Source organism: Hippoglossus stenolepis, chromosome 23, assembly GCF_022539355.2.
Source record: "Hippoglossus stenolepis isolate QCI-W04-F060 chromosome 23, HSTE1.2, whole genome shotgun sequence".
In the NCBI taxonomy this organism is placed as follows: Eukaryota; Metazoa; Chordata; class Actinopteri; order Pleuronectiformes; family Pleuronectidae; genus Hippoglossus; species Hippoglossus stenolepis.
The window spans coordinates 13,401,948-13,424,772 of record NC_061505.1 but is presented as its reverse complement, the minus strand read 5'-3'; the positions used below and the strand labels follow the sequence as shown (position 1 = coordinate 13,424,772).

The window sequence follows — 22,825 nt, the reverse complement described above, 5'->3', positions numbered from 1 at the left end:
GAGAGATGGATGGAGACGCAGCAGGGGGATGGTGGGGAAGGTGCGTGGACCAGCGGATCGTGACGGGACGGGGAGGGGAGGGGAGAAGCTACTTACGCTGCTGTTCTCTCCTGTCCAGTGGACCATCGCCTGGTTGTGGGTCGCATCCCCTTTGAGCACGAAGGAGCTGCTGAGCAGTGCCATTTGTTTTTCCCGGGATAGTGCTCTCCTGAAGCGGGGCGAGCTCCCCTCGTCACCGTCCCTCTGGAAGCCCGGCGGGGAGCCTCCGTCTCCGACGCCCGTGTCAAACGTACGGTCCAGCCCGCCGCGTCGGTTTAAAGCCCCGCTGTCACAGAGCGCGGGTCCCGGCAGTGCCATCCAGGCCGAGGTGGTCAACAGAAAGACGCAGAGGTGCGCAGCGGCAGAGAGCGGCTCTTTGGGGCGCAGAGGTGCCATGCTTTGCGCCGGAGAAGCGCTCGTATCGCGGAGACTGATGGAGAGACTGCTGATGCTTGTGGTAGAAAGATAGGAGTACACTGTAAGCCGAGAGAGAGAGAGAGGGGGAGATAGTGAGGGAAGGAGGGAGGGAACTGGAGCGAGGGCAGACAGCGGGAACAACGTGGACGCGTCTCTGTGCCAAGCGCGGTCCTCGGGGCGGCTCTGCGGCGCCACCTGCTGGTCAGCTACCGCAGCGTCATCCTCAAGCGCTGTCCCACATGAGAGGTTCACATTTCAGAGCGAGCTACTTCACAGAGGCATCGATTCTATAGTAGATTTTATTGAAAGGGTTTGAAACTGATCATTTCATATTAATGAGATACACGGGGGGGTCAGAAGTGGCATGATGCTTTGGCATAAGGAGAGTGACGTAATACTCATTAAGATAAGATAAGAAAGTCTTAAAATGTTCACCCAATCTCAGACTTTTTGTTTCTTCATCGTGGCCCTATAATACTCCATCATACAATCAGGAGCAAACATCCTCAATGTTTAGTGATGCCCAAAAACACAGAGTGAGATATACTGAATACACTCAAATCACTGGGTTGAAAATGTAGCCGATAAACCCAGTGTAGAGTTATGGCCCCAACACTTTACCCAGTGGTAACAATGGATATGACAGAAACAAGGTGCTACAATCCAACAGTGCCTGTCAGTGTAGAGTAATATCTTCAACCTTCTAGTCCACATCTAATATGCTACATTCATTTGAGCTCGGCCCAAAACAATTGAGTTGTAAATCCAATGCATCTCCTGTCTTTTAGCTTAAAAGCAGTTGCTCCTAAGTTCTCTCCGGATGTGTGTGTTTTCTGTTGCTTTATCTTTCAAATAGATGTGGGGACTCAGATGACATGAGATGACCTAAAGCACGAAATGTAAACACTCGCCCCAAAAAGGGCCGTCAGTCCGCTCTCCTCCCTCGCTGCCTGTGTGGCCAGCTGGCAGAGAGGTCAGAGTTCACATTTGATCCCAGTAAGTAATACGTCTCCTCTGTGTCCACCCTCCCCATCCAATTATATCTAGAGGTACTGGACTAACCCATGACTGCGTGGGGCAGGAGCGGTAGGGGTCGGACATCTCCTCAGGTCAAACGAGGATTTACCGTCTCTGAATGTAGACATTCAGCTGCAGCCACAGAATCTTAACTATGATTCTTTGTTCTGTTCTGGTTTGAAGATTATTAGTTTTGGTGATCACGAAGTGCAGCAAGCAAAGAAAACCCGGAGTGGAATCGACTGGATTTAACTAAAACTCAATTTGATTTATGCAGAGAGAGAGAGAGAGAGAGAGAGAGAGAGAGAGAGATTGAAAAGTACAATATAACAATAAAATTATAAATAAATGCCATTCAAATAAAATATATGAAATTAACATAAGGTATAAATATGGATAAACTAAGAATTAGTGAAATAAAACCAATTATTAAAATTAAAGCAAATAATTTATTCTTGAAAATCCTTGGAAAGCTGGTGATTCTAATATCCAGGGCCAGTGTGTTCCACAGTAAAGGGGCATAACAAGTGTCCTCAGCCGTACTTGTATGGGCCTCATGAGGAGCATCTAAAAGAAAAGCAGTGTAGGAACCCAGTGATCTGACTGCAAGATAAAATGAAAGATAATCTCTGATGGGCCGGTCTCAGCAGGAGTCTGCAGTTAAAAACAGTGGGAGGTGCTGTGGAAAAGGAGGAAGACAACACAAACTTCCATCTTTTTCTTTAAACACAGCTTTGTTGTTGCAGTATTTAATGATCTGCAACTCTTTATTCAGATTGTACTTCAGCAAGTGGACAACTGCTCTATTAGGCCTCATCAAGCTCAGGTCTCCAGTGTGGCTACTCATTTATGGGAAATTAATTAATTGACTTAGACCTTGTCTTAGACCTTGTCTATACGAACACATTTTTCCTCCTCCATCAACGCGACCTTAGTTGAATAAAATATCTCAGAGAACACTCAACACTCAAACGAGCATGAAGAGTTTTTGAAACTGTGTAATGTGAAGGGGGGCAGGTTGTAAAGAATCCAGGGAATCATCACCAACCCTGACGTGCCCTCGGCCTTACGAGCTCGGTAGCTTCTTTTAAGCTCATTGGTTTGGTTCAATGGTCCCAACTAAACTGTTATGGTTCATTCTCATCAACCGTGTTTCCAGAAGCAGCAGCAGCAGGCGACTGTTTTCGGTAAATAAACCTCAGATGAACCCACTGGAAAGCCAGAGTGAAAAAGAACACAGGGTATTTATCTGCCGAGCGTTTAGAAGCTACAGGAGCAGATAGTCTTCTCAAACCAAAACAGAGCTGAAAGGAGAATGAATGTCTCCGTGTCTGCCAACATGTAATCCACACCAACTTTACAAGGTGATTATATGTCAGTGCTGTGTTTACTGCTGGTGCAGCTCTGAGAAAATACACATGAACACACACACACACACACACACACACACACACACACACACACACACACACACACACACACACACACACACACACACACACACACACACACACACACACACACACACACACACACACACACACACACACACACACTTTAAATATTTTGTTTTGTTTCCAGCAAAAAACACATGTCACCAATCAGAAACCTCTGTAAATGCCCTGGTTCTTCATGGAGAAGACAATTAAAGACTTTTTATTGTCACTTAAGTGTTTTATACTCAAAATGTCTTTCTTCTCATAAGTGTGTGAAAAAACAATAACTTGACTTGAATAGAATTGAATACCAAGGCCCAACAGTTTCCTCATGAAACCACATTATATTCACGAGATCTGGATTTTTATTTGTATCTGCATCAAATTACACACGCTCATAAATTCCTGTCCTCTCAACATTTTGTTTTAATCCAGATCCAATCATTATCTCAGGATGTTAAAGAAAGTGAAAATCCTGAATCCATCCCTTTGTCCAGATTCGTGTCAAAACTGTATTGGTTCTTTGTTGGTCCATGTCCCATCTTTCCACCACGTGTAGAAGAAATCATTTGGGCTAATCCTGCTGACAAACAAAAGAACAAACCAGAATGTCACTTTGTAGAGTGGAAACCTCCACCAAGGCCCAACAGTCCCCTTATGAAGCCACATTTAAATTCACTAGATTCTGATTTTTATTTGTATCTGCACCAAGTTACACACACACACTCATAAATATCAGTCCTCTCAACATTCCTGGTTGTTTTAATCAAGATCCAATAATTATCCCGTGGGAAATCTGGTAAAATGTCGAAGGAAATCTCACAATGTTGAAGAAATAAAAATCTGGGATCTGCACCAAAACTAAATGGGTTCCTTCCTGACCCATACCACATCCTTCCACCAAGTTTTGTCCGTCCCGTCATTTTTCCGTAATCCTGCCAACTAACAAACCAACAGGCGAACGTAAAGGGGCAAAAATATAACCTCTTGGTGGACGAAACAAGATTCAAAAAAAAAATTCAAAGCAGCTGAATTCTACGGCAAAAGCAACGAGGAAAGGCCACAATGGAATTTCCCATGATGAGCTAGCACTGAATGAACAACTATCACCAATCTGCTGAAGAAGACTGTGGTGTGAATGAAAGCTGTGACAAGTAGACCTCGAGTTCAAATGTGTCTCCAATGACCGACCTTAAATTATGTTCTTTCGGACAATGTTTAAAACGGAGTTGTGCTGCAGAACGATGTCTCAGTTTTAGGAAGGTTTAAAGATTTTCAAGCAGACGGGGCTGGACGGTATCATTTCAGCTGAAGCGCTTCTTAACGCTGGCCCTCTGGTCTCGGTGACCTGTGAGCAGTATCAGTGTTGAAAAAGGTGATCCCTGTTAATTATTTACATGCCTGTTGTTGCTGCTGCTGCTGGTCGGGAATAAATGGACGGAGCGGTGTTGTTGGCTCAGATCAGTGCACTCGGGTGTCCACAGTGGCAGAACAGGAGCAGAGGCAGTTTGAATATTTGATGGCTGCGAGGGCAGACGGCGCATCAGTGTAGCAGAAAAGGAGCGGGGGGGGGAGAAGAGAACACACCCACACTATATAATCACTATATCACCTCGGGTTTGTGTGCATGTTGCTCCATTTTCTGACTCTTATAGTTTTCTTTTCTTCTCATACACCTTGAGAATCAACAATCTTGAACTTTAGTAAAGTTTTAGAAATGAAAACCGCAGAATATGCACCCTTCTCGGAACCACAGTTAGTTATGTCTTATTTATTTGGTCATTGTAACAAAACAAATTAAAAGTCAATAATAAATAATGCACGAGCCTGGAAAAATGTTGAATAATTCAGTCAATGCTGATGATATGTATTAAAAAGGAACAGTGTCTGTGAGATGACTACAGGACTCGTGGACGGAATTGCAGTCTTGTGATGGAGTTGATTTGGCAGCACTTAAAAAACGTCCATGTGATCTTGACAATAGGCCCACGCTCTGCCTCGAATTGTGCTTTTATGCATAAGTGCAGGGTGTGCAGATGATAGCAGGGTGTGCACCCTCCATGACCTCTGTTGTCAGCACGCTGCCTGTAATTGCACCTCCTTAACCGGAGCATCAGTTTAAATATTTCATACCGCTGTGTGTGTGTGTGTTTTTGTATGTGTGTGTGCGCCTGCAGTGAGTCTGGATGTAATGTAGTTTAATATAAATGACAGGTCCAACACAAAAGTCAATTAGCAATTAAATCGAAACCCTAAACTGCATTTGTCCAAATGTTCATGCTCAGCAGCAGAATTGACCAGCGTAAAGACAGACTGTTATTCAAATATATCTGGAGAGAGTTTCCGTGTCCCATCCGCTAACATGGAGGGTTGGGCCTTAGGACCTATACTGCAGCGAGTCACCAGGGGGCGATTGAGACTCTTTGGCTTCACTATTGGGAGCATTCCGTCTGTATACACAGCCTACAGTTAAATGTAACAACTGTATTTAAAATGCAAAAACATCTCCATCACCCCCTGGTGGCTACATGGTAGGTTTTCTCTGTAAGAGAAACACTGGACATTGATGAGCTCATTCGAATAACACTTTTGCAAGAGAATGAAAACATGTTTAAGGGAACATTTTGTCAAGGAATGCGAGGCGCCTGCAAGAAAAATAACTTTTTGGAGTGCACACATATGCTAAATATTTTCAATAAAGAGACATGTGGCTTGAGGAATGCATGAATGAACAAATGACATCAGCTGATCATTCAGGTGATCAATGAATCCTGAAGCGAAGGAGCTATTTCGAGGCCACAGAGCGTCAGGCCCTTTTCGTGGTTCTGCTGCAGCTCTGTAAAGCAAATGCACATTAATCTTCATAACACCCAATTATCCATGAACATTTCATGACGAACAAAGCTGCGTTCAGCAGCATGCTAACAAGCTGGACTCCCGCGGTCCAAGGATTGCTTCCCCCTGAGTTGTCTCTCCACTCAGAGGATGCATGACCTGTTTTATTCATCCATACTTCTCATTTGCAAACAAACACACACACACACACACACACACACACACACACACACACACACACGCACACACACGACGATGCTACAGGCACCAATGAGGGCCATGAAATATTTACTGAATTTCGTTGGCTAAGAGGTTATACTGGGGAGATGCACTCTGAAATGTGTCTCAGATTTTTTGCATCTCTCCTCTCAGAAGTCTACAATTGAATCCTCACATTATATCTGTCATGAACACATTAAGGTTTGTTTATGAAGATGATGACGTCGTTTTTACGCTACACACAAATGACCACCTATGCTGGAAGAGCAACACATGGGGCAGAAGGTGTAGCCCTATATGGCATTATCAGGGTGTTAATCATACTTGTTGCTCAAATACGCACAGCTGGCATTCATTGGGTTTTTCATTTGCACACTTTTCTGAAGATAGAAGCATTTGTTGAATCTGACGTAGCAGGTTAGAGGAATTTAGGAGAAGAAGATGAGCATGTTCTTGCGTGAGGCCCAATGTTGGCAACAAGGTATTAAATAAAACATCTAGCAGCTGAAGAGCCAGTTATTTTCATCAGATGAAACATTTGTAATTTTACCAAAAAAGATCATGGTAAAACTGTTTCTAAGCTATTATTGTGTTGATTTTTCATCATCATTGAAGCCATGTGTGATGATCACGCTTTTGATTAACACTGTTGCAGCATCAGTCAAAGCTGAGATCAGACACAGCAGCAGCCAGTTTTGTTTTGGATCAGTGAAAACATGAAGTCAGTGACAGCTCTGGTGTTTTTCAGCTCTCTCAGAGAATCTGAAGTCTGCACATATTTTGGTGGAATAAGAGCAAAGATGGTGACTTTGTTGATGCAGAAAGAAAATCACTGCGTAAAGACGAAACACAGCAAGTTCACTTTCACCTCAGTGCATGATGTGGGGTAATGGTGGGTAAACATAATGGTTTCTTAATAAATAATGTTAATTAAAGTGAAGCTTTCAGTATCTCCACGTCTTCATGTTGTTGTGCTGTTGCCTTCTTTGTGTGTTTACAGACTCTGACACAAGAACACATCGCCAAAGCAACAGGCCAATTCATTGAATTTGTTGTAGAATTGCTCCAGAATCCAAAAGACAAATGCACAACTACACACTGTAACTACAACTACACAAGACTCATCTGTGTTCATGTCAATAATTGGGCTAATTGCAATTACTACCACTGAGGTCTCACTCATTTGTGTTTGTCAGTCATGCATGAGGTAATGTCATGACTGTAAACCAGATTGAAGAAACTTGAAAATGTCTTTTAATTTTCTAATGTTATATTTTCCTTTGCTTTAGTGTTAATCACTGGCTTATTATCACTATTTATTCCTGGTGTTTATTTTATTTCATTAACTTTTATTTATCATTCTATTATTATGTTATATATAAACCCTCCCCTCTCTTGCAGTGTGTGTGCGCGCGAGCCTGCACTGAGTCAATTAGCAATTAAATAATAGTAATAATAATGTGACAACACCAATAATAATAATAATAGTGAAATTATTCGACTGTGTGTATGAATCCTTTCCGGCATATTTAAATAATACCGTGATGTCAGGGAACTTGTGACTTGTACATCTTTTGATAGGTTGAGCTGAGAGGTCTGAAGGCCACAGCAGGAATGTGTTAGGTTAGATGTTTTATGTTGGGAGTTGCCGTCTCTGGTGCTGTGATAAGATGAACCCCGAGAGAGTCTCCACTCTCATGAGGAGAACAGGGATCTTGACCTAGATCGTAATCTGCTCCCTCCCATGTGGTGTAACACTGAAATGCTTCCATTGTACTTCAAGGCTTTTGGTTTGACTCTTCGCACGTTAGGCCAAGAATTTACTCTGCCGACAGATCATAAACTCATAAAGACAAGTAAATACAACTGAGGCTTTTATCCACCACCGATTAGAAATCATTTCTCTTCAAGTAACCGTTCCAACAGAGACAAACACAGGGTAAGTCAAGGATTTTCTTTTTCTTACTCTGTGCACCTCTTGATAGAATCATTTGGAACGTTTTAAATGAAGATATTTATCCTGTTGACGTTGCTTCTACCTGATACATTGGAGAAATAGACTGTGTTATAAACGCCCACAGCATCACAAAGGTTGTTTGAGTCCTGTCCTTTGGAAACATCAGTACATCCGCACTAAGTAGGGATTTTGTGAATTGCCAGAGACTGTACTGGTTTGCAAAGGCACAAGTTTACAGAGATCTGAAGATGAAAAATAAATAAAGGAAGTTAAATAGTTCTTTCTGCTCAATTTTCATACAGAGACCGGGGCAGAGAAAGGAGGGATAAGTACGTAGGAGGACCCCACACAATCCGTCAAAACAGAGCTGATTGAATTTGGTCAAAATTTCTGAGGTGAAAGTAACAAGATTTAATAAAGTTGTTTACATGAGCTTCAAAATGTAGTTGTGAATCAAATGTGACTTAGAGGTTCTGGCTGTGGATTTAATATTGCTTGCCAGTGTACCAATAAACAGTTTTAGTTTGCCTGCTAGGTATTAATGGCATTAAGCCTGTAATCGTGCAAACAACTATTCTCCCCATTTCAAAAGCCGACCTGGCGAACGGAGCTTCATCAAAGATCTTAAAGCAGTGAATTGTTCAGGCTCCAATGTCTGTATTCCACAATATACTGGCCTCACTCCCTTCTAATTTCAAATTCTACACTGTAGCACATTTGTGTTCTGCCTTCCTCTCAATCCCACTGGCCCCAGACAGCCAATATTTGTTTGTTTCTTTTCGCCTTTGAGTGTCAGCAGTGTACATTTAAAAAAACGGCGCCACAAGGGTTTTCAGCGCACCCCTTCCATACATGCTGCTGAGGCAAAAAGAGACGTTGATGGACTGGTGCTCGCAGGTGGTAGCGCGTTGCTTCAGTCCGCCGATGACCTCCTACTGGCGCCTGTACACGAGACTCAAGAGCCACAGAGCATCACCGGCCAAGCTGCAGTTCTGACAGCAGAAAGCCAGTTACTTGGAATATGTTTTTGCAAAATGGATGCCGCCTGTTTTCACTAGACAAGCTGCTCTCTGCTGTCTCTCCTCCACACCTCGCAATAGTAAACTACTGCAGACACTGGACACATGGCTACAGTCCAAAATCCTGGCTCCAATTACCGGCCACTGGCTCTGTTGACGCTCCCCGTGGTGTATTACACATTTTTAAACACCTCTGCTACACAAACCCATCACAGCTGCATGTAGATCAGGTTATGAAGCGGCCATTTTGTCCAGCTCTAACATCTCAGTTCACAGGGCTCCACCTTTGAACCCAGCCACACTGGTTCCACTGGTTCCACCGGTTGATATGGATGATGAGTTGCTCACACATCATTGTCACCTCCCCTAGGCCTGGAACAAATCCTATTCAAAACTCTGATGTCATTTTCTTTTGCATTGCTTCATTGATGAGACCCACAGACACACAACACCTTGCAGGTTATGCTGTGACTATGGAGACAGAGATAGTAGATGTGCATGCTTTGCCTTGCAGACCAATAAGCAGAGTTGTATGCATTTACTCCTGCCTGCATTTTGGCAGAGGGACAGTCTACTGCTATCTACAGTGATTCCAGATGCTTTAGGTGTCAAGCATGATTTTGGTTCTATGTGGAAACTAAGATTGGTTTGCCTGAAGATGTCATAAAACCTTTACCAAGCAGATCTCATATCTAACTTACTGAAGGCTGTTCTCTTGCCCACAGAAGTTGCAGCTGGTAAATGTCCAGCACACATTGGTGGTACTGACTCAGTTTATGCGTTAGCAGACCTTGCTGCTGAACAACCCTTCTTCTATGGTTCTTCTTTGTCCTAAAATACACCCTACTGCCCCGAGTAGCTCATGGTCCCACATATGCAGAAGGAGAAGGCCACTCTCTGCATGTACTTGTATTTTGAATACATATTTACTACTTTTACTTTAATTAAAGAAGAAAAGTAAATGTGGTACTTTGTTTGTGTTTTTACTAAAATGTTTGAGTACTTCCTCCCCCACTGAAAGCCATGATCATTTTAGTCCCTGTCGCTGTGATCAGAAATTTTCATTCCGTTCCATCTCGAGTAGAGACCAAAAAAAAGGAGCAATATTCATCAGGTGGCTACTAACAAACTCCAAACTAATTGAAATGTTGCTTTGTCTGATGAATATTATATTGCAATATGCACCTCAAACAGTCTGCAAACACAGCATAACCACATTATAACATTGTGATGGGGAGAGTGTCGGCAAACACTCACCTCCAGAGCACACCAAATGAAATTAGCATTCATTTAATTGTCGCCAACAAGGTCATTTTGAACAGCTGTTTGCAGCATCTGGAAAGGACTGATGAAAGCACAGAGTGAGCTAAAACTGCTGAGGTAGAAAATGAGCCGAAAGACACTAAACAACCCTGTGGAGCTAATAACTGCTGTGATAATTCTCACTGTTGTTACTACAAGTAACAATGTTTTATTAGTCGTATTTCAAGCCTTGAAATATCTCCATCCAGACGAGAACACAAAAATTAGGTAGGTGGAGATAAAGACTACATCACCAATGCTTCAGAAGAAGGATGCCGTGGTCCAAGTAATATCCGGTGAGGCAGACGCCTGTGAATGTCAGTAATGTGGTTCAGTGATGCTAAATTTAGCTGCTAATTTGTAATTAGAGGTAATTCTCGGGTTTAGAGACTTAAAATGCCATTTGCTTGTGGATGAGAGAACCAAATGATGAGGAGAAAGGTTTGTTTTGCAAAATATCTGGGTTTGTGTGGACATGGTGTGTATTCTTAATATTAAATATTGATTAGTGCAGCTTTAAGAAAAGTAGAAGAAGTAGAAAAGTAAAAAGAATTTATTGAAATAAGATTTTGTAATGGTTGTAATAATTTCCAGGCTCTATGGTCAAGCACACACACACACCCACCTTCATCCAATGTAAGTCACACCACCACCACAGTTTAATAGGATGTTCTGCCACAATAATGAGGCAGCCAATAATTGACCTCACTGAACCCCTTGATATTACTTCAGTTCAGAAACCATAAAGCACTTTTAGACGCTAGCACACACCTTTAACCACACACACACACACACACACACACACACACCTAAGTATCTCCTCTTACGTGGTCTAAAAGGTGTGACCATCTATTAGGGACCAAGCGGGGGGGCCTCCCCTCCTCTCGTCCCTTGCTGACAGGTCCCCGTGCCCCTGCAGTCACGCTCTGTCATCCCAGATTAAAGGCGATAAGCTTGATAACTCACCCTGGCTGCTGAACACACACCCCGACAGGAGGAAAACTAGGATCTCTGTGTCCCTAGCTCCGCTAGTGCATGAACGAATGAATCTTCAGGCTTGTTTTTGCAGGCTACTGAACCAGTAAGTGTTTGAATGTTTGTGCCTCCATGCATAACAACGTGTACATGCTGCACTGTACCAATTTATGTTACTTTAGATACACCCGCTTACATCCAAGCTGATGAATGCATTTTATACCACAAGGTCAATATTTGCATAGATGGTTCAACAGCGAATCGCACTTCCCTTGCATTGAAATGGTGAAATAATAAAAACACAATTATAGGAAAATCATACTCCGCATTCACCAAATAGTTTCAGACACAGAATACCACCTGTTTATTGAGCAAGTGTAAAAGGCGGGGTGCACGTTTATGATCACTAGCATAATTTGTATGCTCTAAAATTACCGTCTGACGGCCTGTTCCACTTTGTTTGGGTCATATAGAATCTTAGCAGAGTCAGTATTTCCATCAGCACGACCCAATTAGAAATACAGAGGGAACGGTTCAGGTGTCATGAAGTCAGACGATATGATACATCATTTTTGTAAGCAAAGCAGCCTATATAACTAGTCCACTGCAAAGAGAAAATTGTTGGAGCAACTTAAAATGATTATGTAAATGACTTACCAGCCTTGTACGAGGATGTTGCATGTCGTGAGTTATCCGGTGGCCGGTCTTGCTAAATGCCTGGGTTCCAGATGAGCTCTCACTCGAGTCATCCCGACGACAATGCCAAGTTTGTGGTGGCAACCTCCTGTCGAATAAGACAACAAATTTATTTCAGCACCTGCAGATGGACTCACAACTCATCAAGAGCAAGACAAGGGGAGAATGAAGTGACAACATATGTGACATCATATGTTATCTAATATACACATTATTTAACACTACATCATGCATATGCAACCCCTCAGTGCAAAACATCATTTTAGTGGCCACAGGTAGCGACAGACACTTGAGGTCATCTCATCCAGTTATGTCCTGCTCCTGGACATTCAGTGAGTGTTGTGCAAACCTTGTAAACGCCTGGCGTCAGGCCACACAAAGACGATGAGTGATGTGTCAGTTCAAATTATCATTTGTTAGATAAGAATAAAAGTCAGTTAATTAAGCAATCAGAAATAAGAATTTCGAATACAGGAGGTATTGAAAAGAAACAGCTATTCAACCATTGGGTGGAAATACAACTCCAGACCAACAGTTATGTGAAATTAAAACCATTTAAAGATCCTCAATTATCTTTAAATGGTTGGAATGGTCTAGCTTCTGTAATGCTGAGCTCTCTTATTGACAAAGTGCAGATATATTCAGTGTCAGTGTCTGTCTTGTTGTGGTTAAAGCGTCCGACACAGCACTTTGACCATGACAGCACAATACACCTCTCCAGTAAAACTGAGGACAAGAACAAGCCCCACTGTCAGACGGTGATGAAATCGTCCTCCCGCACATTAAAAGGCTTCAGCTCCATTAACTTTCAACATCTGTAAACCCTCTTCACTGCAGCAATAAACACATCGCAGCAGTTTTACTCTGCCACCGCTTGATGGAAGTTTCTGCTTTGGGAATTATCACAATACGTTTCCATTTGTCAGATTTCCCCCGAGAGGCGGGCCACGTTCCAGCAGCCTTCCCGCCCGCAACTCCCACTCAATCAAACAGGCCGCTCTCCCCTGGGATTTTTTTATTTTCAACAGAGCTAAACATCTGAGCTCCGACACAAGAGCCTCCCAGTGCCTCCACTTCCCCACCACCGCCGCCGCTGCAGCCACCACCATGGACCCAAGCTAAGCCCCTGAAACGCACCCTGCTGCAACCACGCTAATTGTGACAGATTTGTTTACTGTGCAAGGCAAACATCTTAATTGTTGTCAAGGGAGGGCGGCAAAGGAAAGGAGGAGGAGGTGGAGGTGGAGAGGGAGTGGGTGAGTGTGTGTTGGAGGAGTGCAGAGACTGGCATGCTCGTCTGTGGGGGATGAGGGGTAATGATGCGCTGTCACATCAACAAACGTAGCAGTGGATTAGAACTCCCATAAGTTATTCCACACTCAAGGTTAAAACCTGGGGTCTTCAGCTATAGAGTCAGTCTAAGTTTAGGTTCAAGTGTTTCTCCCTGGAAAGTCAAAAACATGCCTTTAGAACGCAGTGATGGGAGGCAGGGCTGAGATACTACTACCTAACATAGATAACACTTAACCCATTAGCCCCGAAAGGTTAAATATGGTTGGGAACACTAGGTGTTGTTATTGTGGTGCCATATTCAACCCCTTTTATTTTGTAAATTTGGTAATAAATGTGATATTAAAAGCAGCATTAATGCATTTCAAAGAACAGTCCTAATTTATTCTACAACTCAAAAATACATTTAAGTCCAGTTTCGCTTTACTGTCCTCACACAGACCCTTTACCTTTGGTTTGTGATATTGGCAAAAGGGAGTTTGGCATAAATTTGTACTATATCACAATAGTCCATTTTTAAGTGACGAGTTCCAAGACAAGTTTAAATGTTTGTCGGACCCAAGAAGGAAACCAAAGGTCAAGGCAGGTAGGATGTGGGAATTTAATAACAAAAGTAAACTTACAGTGTAGGCAGGCAGGGGAGTGAAATAAAAATCCAAATTCAACAAAACCCCAGAAAGCAAAGGAACACACCGGGAAACAGCAGAAGAAGCAGATCTGGAGCACAAAGAAACAAAAGGGATGTGAACAGATAAACTGACAAAGGGAAACAGAGAGAATTTATATCCACAAAAGGAGGCGGTGGAGACAATCACAAGTGTCAGGAAGGGGAACAGGAAGTGAGGTGAATGTCAAAATCAAACAGGAATGAAAACAACGTGCATGAGGGATCACAAGAAAGTAACTAATGCAGAGGCACACAAGGAAGTGTACGTCAAGGATTATAATACAAAACTCAAGGAAATCCAAACTCCTTCACCAGGAGCAGATCATGACACAGAACCCCAGAAACGTTAGGGCACGGTCACACATACACAAATGCAGGGGGAATGTAGCTGGTCAGAGTTCATCAAAGTTGAACTCATGTAATTTGCTTCACCACAGGAAGTGAATGTTTTATTCTCCTCTTCTAATTATCATCTAGTGAAACATAGAGGTCAAAGTTTTGAATCATTCTGTGAAATATCCTTCCAAACTGTAGCCGAGCAGCTTTTGTAGCATCATTATCCAGCATTATCTTCATTGCTACTTATCTAGATAGCTAAATAAAACACAAACAGCTCAGTCAGACAGACAGACACTGTTTTGATCCTGAAGGAAATTTAGGCATCCAGTAGCTTTAAACACACATCCAGGGCAAGAAAAGTATGTTTTTGTGGAGGTGTGGAAATAGTCAAATAGTCGAAAATTATTATTATAATTTTCAAAAGCTACGGAGGAGGTGCAAGAAGTTGACAAATTGGCAGTTGTTATAATCAAAACATATATATTGACTAAATGTAAGTGAATAATAAAACATATTTAAGGCCAAACCCAAAAATATTGTGCAAAGTGGCGAATAATTGAGGGAAGTGTCCCTCTGGCTGATAAAAATCTAGCAGTAGCCTTCAGTCAGGTAGTGTTAGACGCTGGGCTGGGGTTTAGTGATGCACCATCATGCCCCAGTTTCAGTGCATAGTGCAGAGGAGAGTGCAGAGGAGATGTGAGAAGCAGCAGTGTATATTCCATCATGGTGTCATCTTGTGACTGACAGTTCTGTAGATTTATTTATATAATTAAAAGGCTGTTTTTGTTTGCAATGTTAACATGATTTATAAAATAATGCTAAGCTGCTTTCAGACCTCCACTGAACAAAGCTGAATCAAAGCTATAGAGCTAACTGTAAACAAGAAATTACTTAAATGTGCATCATACAGAATCTGTAATTGTGAATGAATGTTATATACAAATAATTGGCCCCTTTGTGGCCCATTATTTTGAAAAGTCCACGATATGGCACTGGGACTTCCCTTAAAACCATCAACAAACAGAATTAGAATGATATAATCAAGGCCAAGTGTAAGCATAAGGAAACATAGGAGTGAGAATTGTGTAGCGTGAACACAAAACAAAACTTTAATGAAGCAAAAACACTGACTGTGTGTAAATCAAGACAACATTGTTGCACAGCAAGTGGACCCACCACTTAAACACCGTCGACACGCGTTTCGAAAGCCAGAACCAGCCTGATATGTGTGAGGAGCTGCTGAGAGACATTCCCTCCGACAAGCGCACGCACGCACGCACGCACGCACGCACGCACACACGCACACACGCACACACACACACACACACACACACACACACACAGGATAATGTCCGATAGAGACTGAGCAGGTGCAAACCAGGCAAGGCACCCGGGGGCCAGATGGCATCACAGCCAGAGAGCCATGTCTGTGCCATGTCTGTGCCATGTCTTTGCCATGGAGCTTTCTTTTGCATTTTGCATCTTTTGGGATTCTGACCAAACAATATATCAATCAATCCCCACCAGGAAATACACACCATCATTTTAGTGCCGAAGAAAACTCGTCCCTCACAAGTCACAACACAAGCACCACTGACCAGGTGCACTCACTCCAGTAGCCATGCCATCGAGCCAGTCTGTGTCCGAAATCACTCACTAATCACTAATTTGTCCACTTTATAGCGAGTTCGCCATTTTGTAGTGCTGTCCGACTGTTTAGTGACATTTTTTAAACCCTATATAGTTCCCATTGTTTCCCACAATGCATTGTGAAAAGTAGCGTACAACCAATGGTCCCTAACCGAGCAATATCTACCATCATGCATAAAATAAACATTTAAAATATACTGTTGGAGCCGACATTGTTGTTGTACGTCATAATGATGTCATTTCTTTTCTCTATGAGCTCAGTACATAGTCCTCTATATAGAAGTCCTGATATAAAGAATAAAGTAGGGGTTTGTGAGTGAGTGGGGGATTTCAGGCACAGCCCATGACTGAACCTATCAGTTTGCCAATGGAGCAAATTGAAGGACAGAGCATCCTGTGGCATGCATCCTACACTCCCACCTCCAACATCTGGATTCACCGGGCAACTTCACCTCAGCTCCGCCCTTTAAAATGATCCAACATCGCCAGGTGTCATACGCAAACTCAGAGCACTGTCCGTCGGCCCTCGCCTGCTGGTGTTGCTTCACAAAATCCTAATCCAACCCAACCCGGCTCTTCTGTTCCCCCTGTTTCCTCACAATGTTAGCCATCACCCACAAAAACAAACTCATCAGGATTACACGTACAATGCTCCCAAAATCATCTGCCTCCCTCCCCTCAACCTCCCCGACATGAACAACGCATACAGCAGCAAATGACATGGATCATCTCCGGAATCTACACCGTGAATTTCTGCCATCTGGTCACAAACCAGACTTTAACCCAGAGAGAGCCGCGAACACTCTGCTGCCAGATTCACACACATCTGACACGAGCAGGAAAATGACTGTTGGGTTGTGTGATCCCATCATCACTCACCTCTCTGTTCACGAAGACCTGAACAAATAACCTCATCCAATTCCTATCAAGAACCTTTTGATGAATAAAGCTATGTTAGTGTGAAGGTTGAGATGAAGTTAAGGATGTGAACATGTTGACATTGCAGCTCTGGCTGTACAAATAGATTCTCTTCAGGCAAATTTTCCATTCGGTAACTTTGGGTACGATGTGTGGAACTGAGTTTTTTGCTGTTGTGATTCTGTTTTGTTGATGTTCAAGACTAAGTTTGCAGCAACCTTTAAATAGCGGGCGCATAACGGAGGCCAGCAACGAACAAAAATAATGATATTTGATGAAGGATGTTCACAGAAGAAATCCATTAATTTCACTGTGCATTTGCATTTACCATCCACAGACAGTGATGGACTGTGCAGGTAAAGGTGGTGATTTCTGCTGTCTTTGTGTGGTGACTGTGTGTGCACTTGCCAGAGCTGGCTGTGATGCTGCTCTCCTCAGAGAGGTGAACGAAAAAAGTTCTGTCACTGGAAAGCCTCTCTCCAGATTTGTTTAGTGCAGGAATTCCTCTTCTACCAGTGTCTCAGTGTGTGAATGCCCCCTGCTGGTCGTCTGCACACTCTGCACATCCAAAATCCGTTGCCATCATCTGACTCAAGTGAGCTTATTTTCCCCTGTGCACTGACTCTGATCCGTGTAAACAAACATCCCCTTGGTAACACTGTGAAGGTCTTGTTAGTCTTGTCGGATGAGAAGTGAAAGGGCTCAGAGAGCATCCCCGAACATGAATAATTGAACAACCTTGAATATGTTGTCTTCTCGTAAAAAAAAAAAAAAACTTTCAAACTATCTGTATCCAACCACCCACTCCTGCTCTGTCTTCCATTCCAAGTGGGCTTTGATGTGAGGTTTATTTTCCTTCATGCCGTGGTGTTATCGCTCGTCGCTGCATGGTGTCTGTACTGTGCGCCCCTCACTCATTTGCGTCTGCCTTCCATCATCCCCCCTCCCCCTCCTCCCCCCTCCTGCTTTTATATGACATTGGGTTTAGAGGCAAGTTGTTCCAGCTTCTTTTGGTAAACAAACAGAGAGCTCTGTCTGCCGCTCCGTCCCCGAGGCGGAGTGCTCACAATGACTATTCATAAGGACCAAATCCTTAACCCAGATAGACAGCCGACAAACGCACTCATCATGTGCTCCCAGTCAAACTTTGCAGAGGAGGAAGAGATGGGAGAGCAGCTCAACAGAAAGAAAGGACGGTATCAGATGGCAGACATGGGGGTTAGACCTCTCAAAGCACTATTTTCGCAGATTAAACCTTTTAATTCTAGTGAGCAATGTGAATATAGAAAATAAACACAAACAACTGTAATCAATGTATGTCTGTATGTGGAAGGCATATCTCGGGAACCATTCATCTCATTGGCTTCACACTAGGCATGCGCATTGTAAATTGCCAAAGAAAGTGCAGTGCCGAATTTGGTGAGATTTGGACAAGTGAGGCGTTCAAAATTTAATAAATGAATAAACAGGCGACCAGTGCTCTGTAGCAGCCAGTAGGGGCTGTTTGAGGAGGACTCACTAATGACATGGAATAATTCTGAAGCAGCTCCAGAGCATTAACACAGGACGAGAGGACAGAACATGCAGGTTTGGAATTGACACTGCACTAGTCCATATAGCAGCTGGACCAAGTATACAACATGAAGTTAACTTTAAATAATAACAGGAACTTCAGCGAGGAGCAACTATTTGAAGGTCATACAAGAGTTTACAAACTCAACGTTTAAGCCATGGTGGACAAGAGGTCCTCAAAGTGATGATACAGAAATTTCAACATCCGTATTGCCACGACAACTGAGCATCAACTGAGGATGATCATGTGATATGATTGAAAGCTGCGTCACTGATGGATAAACTCCAAAGCTTTGTACTGAACATCACTTTTAGAGCCGTAAAGCAAATGTCCCATTCAGTGACTACGTTTACAGGGGCTACAACATTCTGATATTAACCAGATTAAGAAAATAATCTGAATAAGACACGGTCATGTAAACAGGATTTTGTGATTACCTTAACCTAAATAAGATCATAGTACAAATAAGCAACAATTGAATGTGGAGTATTCTGACCTAAGTAGCATATCTTAATCAAAGTATAACGTCCTGTTGGAGTTTTGACATTGACATATGGCTCTAATTCAGGCCTTGGGTGTAACAAAGATGGAAATAAGAGTTTTAGCTTTTGCAAAATGAGAAAGAAAACATACTTTCAGAATTTCACATTTTCAACGATTTAAGTATTGTCATGGTGGATTTAATGTTATGAGTCATAATCTATTCTCTGTAACAGGTTAACAGGAATATGAATGGAATATTATATTAGCAACTCATGTAGACACCATAACTAAAAGGTACAGTGTGTAGAATTTTAGTGACATCTAGTGGTGAAGTAGCATGCTGCAGCTGAATACCCCTCACCTCACCCTCCAAACATGAAAGAGAACCTGTGGCAGCCTTCAGTTGTCATAAAACCTCAAAAGGAGTTTAGTTTGGACGACTGTAAAAAAACATGGCGGCCTCCGTAGAAAGGACCCGCTCCTGATGTAAATATAAAGGGCCCATTCTAAGGTAAAGAAATTTGTACAATTTAGATGAAACACACTAGTGAAAACATCACTAGGATTATTTCATACACATTTCTGCCAATTGAGCCCTTTCACCTAAATCTTAAACACTGAACCTTTAAAATGATGCCCCATTCAGAATTAGGTCAAATGTCAATGTTTGAAATAGATGTTCCTGGATCTGCCTCCTGATCCAAATCCACACCAAAATGTAATGGGTTCCTTTTTGACCCACATTCCACATCATTCCACCCTGTTTAATAATAACCTGCACAGCAGTCTTTGCATAATCCTGTTTATTAATAGACAAACGAATGCCGATGAAATCTGAGACTCATTGGCGGAGGTAATACGATTGTGACATGAAAGGTGTGCTGGTGTTTTACTGTTGCATTTCCAGAAACCATGAAGTGGGCTTAATTGCAAAAACTGACAATAGTAACAAAGAGAATGTTCGAGACTTGAGCAGAAGAGGCCAGACTGTCCTCGTGTTGACTTGACAAACACAGTTAAAGCCTCCGCAAATGGTGCTGGTCTGAAGCAGAGCTGCTGTGAAAGCTTTCGTGACCGTGTTGCCCGAGTCACTTCCTCGTAAAGCGCAAATCAAGGGTCTGTTAAGGGGGTTCATTACTGACAGACATGAAAGTCCGACCCTGAGAGGCCTCATCAAAGCAGAGACAAGACCGATCCGTGCCTCACCTCAGGAAAACAAGCCTCCTCCTAATGTGGAAGAGCCAACTTGTCCCTCTTGTCCCCTCTGGCAAATTTCCCTCTTCGTCCACCCCGTGTGAGCAGGTGGAGTCGCAGGGAGCGCAGAGAAATGGCGTGCCTATCAATTAGCTCCGCCTTGTCAGATTTGCACTGAAAGGACGAGAGAGAGAGACAGGAAATGAAAAGAAGATTGGAGTGTGTGCATGTGTGTGTGTGTGTGACAGGAGAAAAAAAACTGATGAAAGATTTGGTCTCATCCACGGTGGAGCTTGATTTGATGACGAGAAGCAGACAGAGTAAAAAAAAAGATCTTCGAATCAAATCAAATCAAAATGAAGTGAAACACCACTGCCTCAAATCCCAGTATTGACAGTAATGAAAATAAACCTGCCTGTTTGGAACGTTGTGTTCTCCTGTCCCGTGTCAATGCTCCAGCAAAACAAATAACATATGCTTTTACTTTGTGGACGAACTGCCAAAGACAAAGTGATTTTTTTTTTATGTTGTCATGATGGAGATCAGCACCCATGACTCCCGTGAATGTCTACATCAGTCCGATATGGTGGAATAGTAAAGAATCAAAGTATGAAAATCATCTGGTGGCGATTTCGACCCGCGGTTCATGTAGTTTATCTGAGGGCATAGAAGAAAACATGTTAAAGGCAGACTGCCCACGTGAGGCCAAATCACACCAGATTCAACCCTAAGCTTCCTCAGGCCATTTATAAGAAACATCCCATGTGTGAAGCTGCAAGATGAATGGTTTGCAAGATATGTGTTTAATTCTTCAATCAAGTTCAGAGCTCAGTTCCAATGTCTGCTACTCCAACTCAGTTCAGAAAACAAATAATCCCAATACTCCTACTGCTGTGGCAGCAAATGATCAACAGTAAAACCTTACGCAGCAGCTTCTCTCACTCACACAGTGAAGGCGAACTTGTCTTTACAACACAGTCCACTGGTTTGATTGCCAACTTCCAACAGGAAACAAAAATATTTTTTAAATATAGACACTGAACAGGCAAAACACAGTGCACAAGTCACTGCCCCCAAAAGCTATAGTGCCCTTGTGACGTGTAATGTGAGAGTGTAACCGAGTGTGCTTGGAAATAAGACATATGAAATTTTAACTCTTAAAATAAAAGAAAAGAAAAAGATATAAGACCAATTTAAAAAGTGAACAGTAAACCTGTTCACCACGAGGTGAGCACAGCCCCACTCACTCCACAGATACTCCCTTCTCTCTCCAAGCAGTAAACAAGGTCAGGTTATAGATAAAGGGCCAACTAGCAGTACATTGTAATATCTACGCTCAGGGACTTTCATATCTAATTCAGATGACCCAGACAGAGAGGAAGCAACTCCAATTATTTTGCGTATTACATCGGTGGCTAGACGTAAAGGTTAGGTATGCATGCTTTCGTGGATGCGCTGTTGGGACGAGTTCTCCTTTCACCAGCTTCCAGAAAACTTCCATCACAAACGGGACATGGTGAAGGGAGGTCAAAGTAATAAAGTAGTGTACAAACTCCCCAAAACACACACACAGCAATCACAGCTTAACAAGTTAACAAAGTGTGGATGTGCAATCAGCATCATGCTGGAAGAAGGGGAGATGGAGGGAGGGGGCCAGTAAAAGAAACGATGGGGAAAAAATAGCAGTGGTCCATTTCCTAAAATAGTAAGACAAAATAATATTGTAATCAAAACTAATGATACAAATTCAAACTATTAATTGCAAATTATCTTTTCTGTTTTACCTTATTTCCTTAACTAGCACCAGTCTAGTACTAATCTGCCCACATGATTACAGCAAACTTCAGTAAAACAATGCGATTACAAACAGTAAGCTAAAGTACCTTTTTGTGTCTTAATGGACACCCGATCAAAGCGGATTCTCCTGAGGTAGAAGAAAATAAATATGTAAATTCCATAAAAAACAAATATGTAAAACACAAGGTTAAAACATAGCAATATATACCTGTGGTGGCTTCTCTCCCCACCATTCTCCTGTATGTTTGAGCATGTGTGTGTGATTTCCTGCCAAGTGCTTCCAGGTGAAAGGCCCGCCAGTTGGTAGGGGGTGGGGACAGGTGCATTCAAGAACAGCTGAAGCTCCATCACACTGGCATCACCAACATCTGAAAAGTGTAGCTTCAACCTGTGGGAAACACTGTAACATCTCTCTTGGTCCCAGTTAGGTTTTGACACACGTACACGAGGATGACAGCAGCTGCCAGCAGGAAGAAACACAGCATCCATGTCTTACCGCTGCTCTGTAGGTTACTGACTTGTTACATCACAAACAGCTATACATACACCTGTAATATTGAAACATGACGGATCCCCATGGTTTACAGGTCACATGTTTTCCACATACACTGCTGCAGCGATGTACCTCCTGAGTATCAGTGAAATGTGTTGGAAATCACAGATGAAATCAATGTTTTCTTTGGGGTTCTGTGTTTTCTGTGTAGTCTATGTCACCTGTTTTTGATCATAAGTTAATTCTATTGTTTTAATTATTTATACATGAGGTCAAACACTTAAACTTTAAAATCATAGAATGATTACAATTATGACATATTTGAATTATAATGAATGGATGGATAGATAGATAGATAGATAGATAGATAGATAGACTACAAACCAAGAAACAAAACTCTATAACATAATACAACTGAGTTCAACAACCAGAGGATGAGTAACCTTCTGTTTGATAACGATTTTTGAAGTTGTCCTTGGTCACATGTCTCTTTCACCTTTAACTTCAAC

General features: G+C 42.4%; 1 protein-coding gene and 1 long non-coding RNA gene across 9 annotated transcripts in view; both read right to left on the bottom strand.

The window, feature by feature from the left end:
- Positions 1–548, bottom strand: part of sorcs2 (sortilin-related VPS10 domain containing receptor 2) — a 289,978-nt gene extending 289,430 nt beyond the window's left edge. For 6 of the 7 annotated variants that reach the window (XM_035148847.2, XM_035148848.2, XM_035148850.2 and 3 more), the window contains exon 1: positions 97–547. In XM_035148847.2, coding sequence (XP_035004738.1) covers positions 97–435 — 339 coding nt within the window. In that variant the 5' untranslated portion in view covers positions 436–547. Of the gene's footprint in view, positions 1–96 lie in introns of all 7 variants that reach the window. The other variant, XM_047338822.1, reaches the window with a different exon arrangement.
- A 2,742-nt stretch (positions 549–3,290) lies between these two features.
- LOC118102569 lies at positions 3,291–22,250 on the bottom strand. Of its 2 annotated transcripts, none has more exons than XR_004694710.2 (3): positions 22,032–22,250; positions 11,874–12,000; positions 3,291–3,492 (listed from the first exon to the last, which is right to left on the bottom strand). It is a non-coding gene; the product is annotated as an uncharacterized LOC118102569 (long non-coding RNA). The 2 variants fall into 2 exon arrangements; XR_004694711.2 differs by having other exon boundaries at positions 3,291–3,489.
- Positions 22,251–22,825: the final 575 nt, after the last annotated feature.